The following is a 9,969-nucleotide window of genomic DNA, read 5'->3' as shown; positions in this document are numbered from 1 at the left end:
TATATATAAAGTCAGAATCCACCGATTTGTCAGTAAGGCTAAGACGCGTAGGACAATGAGCTTCCTGTTCTCAGCACAGCTCTAGAGTGGGCGTACTGAGCCATGAACACTGTGAAAGCACACGTGAGTATGTTAACTAACACATGTGTCGTCGTCATGAATATTCATAAAGCCATATGTGACCCTGTCTGTGAAATCCAAGCTAAAGTCTCAAAATCTAATTATGAGATAACAAGCATCCAAGTTTGATTTCAACAATTCATCTCACTATGATTTCAATCTTTGACATGGGCTTACTCAGTCAATATTAAAGATATAATGTTATTTTCACAGAATGTTCTTTACATCTTTATGAAGGACGATTTTATGTAGAAAACAGTAAATCACAAAAAAATGACTTTAGCTGGGTTTTCACAGGCAGGGTCACATATGTGAAATCAACAAGACTCCTTCATTGTGTCAAATTTTTGACATTAATAGGATTTTCTTATTAGAATAGTGCAGCGACAATGGCCAGAGTTGTTCCAAAGTGAGTTTAGAGTGGTGACTCTTACCTGTGTTGCTGGTGATGTTTGGTGACCTCTTTTTCAAAGCCCTGAGGCTGGTTGGGGATGAAGCAGAACTCAGACAGGTTTCCTGGCAAATTCTCAGCCTCACAGTAATCACCCAGCTCAGCTGAATCACACAATACAAGCACAGCGTTACGGATAACAGCCGTGATTCATGACAGTACAACATGCAGACCATGTCACCTAATACTGTATATAAAGGGATAGGATCACTGCTGCCTAAATCTCTTAATCCCTTGCTTTGTTTGTGATTTAGACGGATTATTATGCGACCAAAAAATCTGAGCACAATGCCCTACATTTTTTTTACAATAATATTTTTTTTTATCTTTGAAAGAAATTTATACTTTTATTGATGCATTAAATTGATCAAAGTTGACAGTAATGACTTTTACATTACAAACAAACAATAAATAATAAAAAAAATACTGTTCTAATAAGAAATGTTTCTTGAGCACCAAATCAGTATATTAGAATGATTTTATGTTGTGTTCATGTGACACTAAAGACTGAAAATTCAGCTTTGCCATCACAGGTAGAGAATACATTTTAAAACATATTAAAATACATAAGTTGTTTTAAATGATAATATTTTACAATATTTCTGACTTTACATAAATGCAGCCCTGGTGAGTATAAGAGTGGTCTTTCAAAAACATTAAAACAATCTTACCTACTACAAACTTTTGAACTGTAGTATACTATAATTATATTGAATTCATATTATATTTGAAAAAAATACATTGATAAACAACGATTAAAATGTGTATTTTAATTTGAAGTGTTTGATTGTAAAAATAAAATATACTATGTATTTTATATATGTAAAAATATATTAAGTTTGAAGCTGTACCACGTAACGAGTGTTTTAAAAGTGAATAAATAGAAAACTTTGTTGAGATAAACTATCAATTTTCTTCAAAAATATATAAAACATATAACAATAAAACAAAACAATATATAAAACACACAAATGCTTCAGTTTAGTATTATTAAACACCTGTTACAATATGTATTATCATGTAACACACATAAGCACTAGTAAATCTTTGACACAAAAATAAAATGTAGCATTTAGCATCAATTTTTGCCACTATGGCAGCTTGTCAGTAAACCCCAAAGCAAACAAAATGAGTTGCAATAGATAGCGCTGTCCTAGGCAACCGGGCTCAACAGAATCCCCTCTGACCTATATAGTGCCCAAACTGCAAGCTAAAAGCCCCGGAGAGACCGGAGCAAATGTGCTCACTACAGCAATCTGTCAAGAGTCATTATTGCTGAGCTCAATCTGGCAAGCGGACCCCCGAGGGCCCGGGATATGCCATATCACTGCTCCGTCTTGAATGGGCACTATTAGGTTAACTAAGATGTGCTGGGCTGGGTTAGTGCCTGCTGTGCTTCAGAGAGATTTCTTGCTCGCATGTACTCCTGCTTTACAAGCTAGTGCTTGTTAAGCGTTGAGGTTGTGCACAGATGGAATGTGCCGTGCTGAGCTTGCGCTGTTGTACTTTAGTGGTTTGCTTGGAAGCTCAGTACTGGATTTGAGTTTGCATGATACCTTAATATACTTCCTGACGCAGAAAAAGAAACGGGGGACATAACATTGGCGGAAACCAATTTTAATTATAATTCTGCTGCTATGCTAAATTGCTATCAATTCCTCTCACTCAAGAAATAGAGAATTACAGGCGCCTCTTGTTCCGACACCAAACGTAACATTAAAAAGGATTTAAAATTGTAACATTAAAGATAGTGAGACCAAACCAGAATTAAAGCAAACCACATGTAATTGACTGCCACATACTGTTCCACTTAAAAAAAAATGGATTTAGATTGTGGCTTCTTTGTCATGTAGATCCATGACTCATACTTACACTGAACAGCGTACGATGCCAGGAGTGCGGCAGTATTGTGCGGACAAGGCAGTCTGGGAAGGATATAAATGATATTGAATTAACAGTGTGAAATGATGGAGATCAAACCAAATTACTGTATTTAAGTAAACATTAAAGAAAATGTAACTTCAGAAGCACAAGCTGCAGTGGTATCACAAGATGAATATAGAAGGGACAAATCTACATAGTACTAGTTACAGATATAATTTATAACCGAATCAAACACACAAACTATTAAACTGGATTTAGGAAGAGATTTACAGTTAAAAACAGCCACACATGATCATGATCCAGCTCACCTTCCACTGAGTATGTCCTGCTTAATCTGTAGAAAATACTGGTACCTACACGGATGATAAAAAAAAACAAAAACATGACAAATAATCTCTGAGCCAAAAGACTAAAAATAACTAAAATGTATTGTTCATGAGGTACATTTTTAAATATTAAAAATATAATAAATATTAAATCAAACTTCCTACATAAAACACAGTACAGGGAATTTAACTAACATTAAATAGAACTGCATTATTATTTAACCAAGCAAAGCCAAGCCAAGACATGGCTACGAGGTGTCCAAATTTGTCTAATTTAATTATAACATTAAGATTTACACATTTACACTTTACATTTATGCATTTGGCAAATGTTTTTTTTTTATCCAAAATGACTTATGTTGCATTCAAGGTACATATTTTATCAGTTCTTGCTTTAATGGGGAATCGAACCCATGACCATGCTCTTCTGTTTGAACTACTTCTACTGTTTTGTCACCAATATTTTTGTCTCGTTTTCCTCCATGGCATTGGCATTTACTGAATGCATTTGGCAGTTGCTTTCTTTCAAAGTGGCTTATACAGCATTTGTTTTATTTGTTCATACATTCCCTGGGTACTGAACCCTTGATGACCTTGTCATTGCTAGTGCCATTCTCTACTGTTTGAGCTACAAGAACAATACAGAGATAATGCAACATAATCACTTGACTATGAATCACCATCTCCAATTCGGGTGAGGATGTCAATAACTGTAGTTTTACTCATGAACTGCTTTACTCATATTTCTGCTCTAAGCCTATACTTCTCTGAACTATTTTGGATCTCTGTATTACAGCACTTCTTTTACAGCCTCTTAGAAATGAGGATTACAACATCAGAGATTCAAGTCCGCTAAATAAATATATGTAAAAGAAATATAAAAGAAAGACTCCATGACATCAAATTAGTTTTTAGTTTTTGTCTATTAGCCTGGAAGATCTTTAAATTCTATAGTGTACACTTAAAAGTTGGCAAAATGTAAAAAATTTAACACATTTAAAATATAACCAAAATACAGATGACTCACCGTGTGTATTCTTCCTGAAGTTTGTTGGGTTCACTCACAAAAAATTTCACCCGGAAGTTCAGATGATGTGGAGAGCCCCCTAGCATTTAATTCACCAGAACATGTGTGTAAGTACAAAGATGTACGAATAAAAAAAGGAGGAGAAAGAATAACCAATGGCTGGTGGTAAACAACAGCCTAGTCTGGTGCCTTTTATAAACTTACTTACTTTTTAATTGCTTTCTTATGGGTTTATTTGGATCCAGCCACCTCTATAAATTATTGATTGAGAGAAAGAAAAAGAGAGACAGAGATAGAGAGAGGGGAAGAAAAACCTTAATAACATGGCAACAGTCCAACACAGCCTAAAGTCACTCAATAATTCAATAGGCTTGAGTTTTCTGCTGTGGGGAGATGGAGATGTACTTATCTGCAGTTACAACACAAACCGAGACAAAATGAGTGTGTTTGTCAAGTAAAAAACTCTTTAACTTTGATCCAGTTTCAACTGAATCGATATAACTACAAAGTCTTTTCAGCCACAGATCGAGCGATTGGTAGATGCCTACTGGTAGGCCGATGAAGGTGTAACTTGAATGCTGATAGTATGCATACAGACATGTAATGTGTTTGCTTTCATCTGAATTATGTATTTTTAAGTACATAATATATCGATAAAACATCCACTGTAAGATTTTAGGAGAATATACACCAATGTTTTGTGATTTACTCATTAAAACACTTTCTTCCCTTAAACTCAAACTCACATGAGATGAAGAATCCAGTCTTATCATTAGTCTAATATTCTGCTAAAATTGAATATTGAGTTGGGCCACCCAAAAGGGGGGGATGTTTCACAGAATGTTTAAACCTGAACCTTTGTGTGTCCTACATTACTGAATGTGAACCTATTTCAGGAATACTGGCCATTCACACACTCAAGCCTCAAATGCTCCAAACAAAACCTTCATGAATCCCTGAGGGCAGACCGGCTCGGCTCCGGCACATCTTTGAGCTTGACCTTTGAACTCACCGGGCTATCAGAGGAGTCGTCAGCCAGGTGCAACCCAAAATAGTCTCTCTCGGTCAGCTCCAGGTGCTTGAAGACAGCGTCCAGTAGGATCTGTCCTTGATCGTGCTTCTACAGAGTATACACACACACACACACACACACACACACAGAGAGAGAAAGAGAAACATGTAAGTTCTAAAAATAAAATTGAAAGGATAAGTGTAAGAATGTATTTGAACATTTTGTTAGAATTTTTATCATTTCAATATATTTGCATATTAGAAAATTCATTTTTGTATTTATTATTTAAATATTTTAATTTGAATCCATTGTTAAATACAATCATCTCCTATTGAAATATAATGACTTCAATACTATTATACAATAATATATTTCTATTCTCATTTCTTCACTTTCATTTTGCAATGTTGTCCAGCTAGTATAATTTAAAAAAGGTAATCTAGAGCACAGTTTAACATTATAAATGAACCATATCAGGCTGCAGACTAAAAGCAAAGCCTCATTAAACATTGCTGTTGTCACGATAATCATGTGCATCTTTGCAGCTGAGTGGCTGACATAAGCAGCAATGTAAAACAGGAAGTATGCCCATCTCTCCAGTAAAGGCCAGGCCAATTTGGTAGTTAGAAATAGTCAGACGTAATAGGCCGGTTTTATTGGCTGTCAGATCCGTTATAGCATCCTGACAGCAGAGCTGGGGCTTTAGCAGCGCTTTTATTTCCTGTTTTACACTTTTAAATTGTCTTGGAAATGCCAAGGCAGCATATTCTGAACACATGCCTCCTGAGAAACACAGACAGACATTTCAAACCACACACACACGCTGTGTTGCTCAATAAACAAAATATGGCAACAGTCACATTAGCTGAATGAATGACAGGCCAGTCGAGAGTAAACGGACAGTCTAATACCTCTGCAGAGCTGCAAAGTGGGCGAGGAAATACAGAAATATGGAGCGCAAATAGAACATACTGTACATATTGACATTTCACATGGAAAAATTAAAAATAAAACACAATTATAGATAACATTTAAAAATTCAAAGCGAATTTGCACTTTAATGTTATTTGTAATACTATCATCATGTTTAGGGTGACTATACATCCTCTTTTTCCCGGACATGTCCTGGATTTCTAAATTTAGATATGTCTGGATTTCTAAATTGAGTAAAATGCACAGGCTTTGTTTGGCTTTGTTTTCCTATTGTAAGGATATATAGTAGAAATAGTTTGGACCAATAGCATACAGGCATTGTACATAATCAACCAATTGTGTTGTGCAAGAAGTTGGGATCTACAGAGAACAGGTAAATCAATGCAAATACACGTACATATAATGAATGAGGACTGTAGAGAGTCTATGGGAAAACAATGCCAAAACCCAGAAATTTTAGGCAATTTAAAAATCCCTTTCAGGACCCTAGTCATGTTAACAACATACACTACCATTCAAATGTTTGGGGTCAGTCATTTTTTTTCTTTCAGTATTTTATTTTTTTTTTTCCTTTCAGTATTTTTTTTTTCAGCAAGGACGTGTTAAATTGCTAATAAATGGTTATTTTACTTATATGGTTAGAAAAGATTTCTAGTATGAATTAATGCTGTTCCAAAAACATATTAGGCAGCACAACTGTTTCCAACATTGATAAAAAAATCAGCACGTTAGAATGATTTCTGAAGGATCATGTGACAATAAAGACTGGATTCATGGCTGATGAAAATTCAGCTTTGCATCACAGTAATAAATTATATTTTAAAGTATATTAAAATAGAAAACTGTTATTTTAAATTATAATAATATTTCACAAGATTACGTTTTTATTTAGTTTCTGTATGTTTGATCAAATAAATACAGCCTTGATGAGCATGGGGAACTTATTTAAAAAACATTAAAAATCTTACTGACCCCAGACTTTTGAATGGCAGTGTATATCAACAACGTGTGATCATCACGTGTGATTTGTTTTATATATCAGCATAAGAGCCATTATCAACAACAAATATGTCTTACAGGCATAGCCTGTAAATTATTTTCTCCTTGGGCGACAATCATACGTATAGGCCCCACTGACAATGTTAGCAGCAAAGAAAACAATGTATAAAAGGTACATTGTGGGAAAATGTTAGGTATATCCAAAACAGGAAGTGTTTATATAGGCTTTGATTCTTCTAAATGTTTTTTAGGATGTAGATATGAACAAATTTCCGGGACTTTTGAGCCCTCGTTTTTCCTTCCCCTGCCCTCAGCACTTTTGTGAAGATTTACACACTAATTAAAGTGTCTGAGAGGAGATTTGCTGCGGTCTCATACCTCGTGGCTTAAGTGTGCATTTCCAACAGAAGTCTGCTGAACTAACGGTCAAAAGTGGAAGTGGGATTCCACTGTGGCATTTCTAATGAATGTGTGTTATGTACATGAAAGTCATAATGAAACAGAAATAGTGACAGCTCTTTTCTTCCATATTGTGGCATAAATCAGATTATCAAAAAAAAAAAAAAAATGTAGGCAGGGACTTGGTTGGCTCTATCATTCAGTTGTTCACTGGATGGAGGCAGAATTGCTGAATATTAGCTTGCAGTTGGTTTAAAAAAAATTGCTGGGGTCCAAGCAGATAAAATGATTGGATAAGTCCAGCATATGTCATCAGAGAGAAGACTGTTGTTTTACCAAAAGATATTTTGATTTTGATGTCAAATGTAAAAAAAATACTGATACATGCACAGATGAATTGTTCACAATAAGATCAATAACATGCATTTTGAAAATAGATATGGTGAATTTACATTTCATGCCAACTTTAAAGCAGGAGAGGAGTTCAGTATGACAGAAATGCAAGCAGGCGTGCGGCAGCTTGTCCAGAGATTGAAGGTCTGCATGAAGCCTGTGAGTGTTTTGAAGACAGTCAGTCATCTACACACGGCAACCAAAGAAACAGGCAGCTAACACAGTCTAGTTATGACATCTGTGTTTTGATACTATGGAAAGACTGGTACTGCACAGGAGGCCAACAAAGTATATGGACAATTAGGCCACAGTTTTAGCCAGCATGAAATCATAATATTATTTGATTTCTTAATACACGTTTCTGGGGTTATTGTGCAAGATTCATCAGTACATGTTTAGAAAGAAAAATGTAATATCATAATTTTTCATCAAAATAGCTCAACTTCTGATACAAATTTCCTTCTAAGCTCATGCCACTGAGGCCACCTCATGTTAAATGCATCCAGAGCAAAGGATGGCCTGTTAATCCTGGGTCAATGTGAGAGAGTATAAATCTAAACTACTGGTCTGACTGGGCAAATATCCTTATTTTAAACCCTGGTGTTGCTTCTCATTTGCATAAAGTTGCACTGGGCTAAACTTTATCACTAGTAGCCAATTAGTGGTCTTGATTTCCAAGTCCAAACTAAAAGGACACAAGTCCAAACTTTGCATATTTGGTATTGAGAAACGGCCATGGTACCGAGATCTTCTGCCATCAGTCTGAAGGTCTGGCTATGCGAGACTAATCGCAGAGTATAACAAGCAACCACCACAACCGCGATGTTCACTTTTTTTTTTTTTTTTACGAGGCTATGCCCTTGTTGATTTACACAATGCATTTGTATTGAAGGTTCAAAAAGTGAATCATCATAAGAGTGAAGAGTAATAGTTTTACACCAACAGGCTCTTTTTACGTCATTAAGACTATAGGCGCTTTTCCACTGCATGGTACGGCATGGCTCGCTTTTGGGGGGTTTTCCACTGTGTATAGTACCTGGTACTTTTTTCAGTACCATCTCGGCTGAGGTTCCAAGCGAGCCGTACTGTTACCAAAATGTGACATGTAAACCCTGCTGATCACTGATTTGCCAGAGAGAATCGCCACTACCTGTGTCACTGAACTTGCGACACGAGACACAGACCCGCTATTAACCCTGCGTTCCATTCGGAAGGGCTCATCCCTATGCCCTAATCCCTTCAAAGGGTTTACCCTCCGGAGTGAGAGCTTCGAAGGGTTGAAGGGTGTAGGAGACCAAACAACTGTTTCTTGAAGTGCCCTTCATGCGTCATCATCACATGCCCACACGGAGGCGCCGTCATCATGCAAAGAATCTGCGCAAAGGATCATGGGAGCCCGAAGTGTCCATCAGTTGTACCCTTCGAAATCCGAACGCAAAATCCGAACAAAATCCTTCGAACGCAACAGTTTTGAACGAGCGCACGTTTTTAAAACATCAAAATAATGTCTGTTTCACGGTCTGTTGAGGAAGTACAGACGTTCCTCTCGTTGATTGCCAAGGAGCGGATCCAGCGAGAGCTTGATGGGATGACGCGGAATGAAAAAGTTTTTTTTAGGAGGTCACAGCACAATTATAACGACATTCCACCCACTCTAAAGCAGTACTAAACTGCAGTGGAAATGCAAACTGAGCCGAGCAGAGCCGTACCATGCAGTGGAAAGGCGCCAAATGTGTACCAATGTTTACCATTGTGATTTGTTAATAGGCTCCGTAGATTTGTAAACAGACAGAGCAAAGGAGAGAGAGATTGACTGAGCATCAGGGGTGTAAATTGTGGGGGGGGATTTACGGCCCTGATGCTCAGAATATCTCTCTCTTTTTCTCTCGATGGCAGACAAGTATCTCAATTTAGTAAAAAAAAAAATCGCTCTTCATAACATTAGGATCACGTCCAACATATGTTGTGACTTTCTGTTTATACCTTTCTCTTGTAATCGTGTCTAAACCAGTACAGTATGGACTTTCCTCCATCTCATCTATTCTGTTTTTCAGTTCCTGCCCTCCATCTGAATTTCGCATGTCATCAGAATCACATGATTGCAAACAACCTATATGATGTTTAGATGCAGTTTGGCAGCCGCAGATGTGGGCTTGCTGTAGTTGAATATCTAAATAAGAGACGTCCTCAATTCCAGACGAAACCTAAAATATTTTGTGGAGGACTCAAGATAATTGAATAATTGTAATATGACCGCGTGGACTTCCAAAATCACCTTAGATAAACGGCAAAAGTCTACAGGCTTTTCAAAATCCAAATTACTGCCAAACAGGCGCGCTTTTGCATCTCGATTCGAAACTAAATCATCCGCGATCGTCTTGTCTGTCTCACCTCACTCTTCTTGTCAGTCAGCTCGACTCACTCT

The 9,969-nt window shown here is 36.8% G+C and overlaps 1 protein-coding gene across 4 annotated transcripts in view; it reads right to left on the bottom strand.

Moving 5' to 3' along the window:
* Nucleotides 1-9,969, bottom strand: part of ptpn4a (protein tyrosine phosphatase non-receptor type 4a) — a 59,120-nt gene that overhangs the window by 26,763 nt on the left and 22,388 nt on the right. For all 4 annotated transcript variants that reach the window (XR_001635528.1, XR_001635526.1, XR_001635527.1 and 1 more), the window contains exons 3-8: nucleotides 4,821-4,928; nucleotides 4,017-4,059; nucleotides 3,809-3,887; nucleotides 2,764-2,808; nucleotides 2,444-2,496; nucleotides 555-675 (exon numbers count right to left, since the gene is read on the bottom strand). Coding sequence is in view for 1 of the 4 variants with exons in the window: in XM_016501796.1 (XP_016357282.1) it covers nucleotides 555-675; nucleotides 2,444-2,496; nucleotides 2,764-2,808; nucleotides 3,809-3,887; nucleotides 4,017-4,059; nucleotides 4,821-4,928 (449 nt within the window). In the remaining 3 variants the exon portion in view is untranslated. The remainder of the gene's footprint in view (nucleotides 1-554; nucleotides 676-2,443; nucleotides 2,497-2,763; nucleotides 2,809-3,808; nucleotides 3,888-4,016; nucleotides 4,060-4,820; nucleotides 4,929-9,969) is intronic.

This window comes from Sinocyclocheilus anshuiensis, unplaced genomic scaffold (assembly GCF_001515605.1).
Source record: "Sinocyclocheilus anshuiensis isolate Anshui unplaced genomic scaffold, SAMN03320099.WGS_v1.1 scaffold1404, whole genome shotgun sequence".
Lineage (NCBI taxonomy): Eukaryota > Metazoa > Chordata > Actinopteri > Cypriniformes > Cyprinidae > Sinocyclocheilus > Sinocyclocheilus anshuiensis.
Note: the sequence above shows the minus strand (reverse complement) of the source record. Positions and strands in the feature narration are given on the sequence as shown.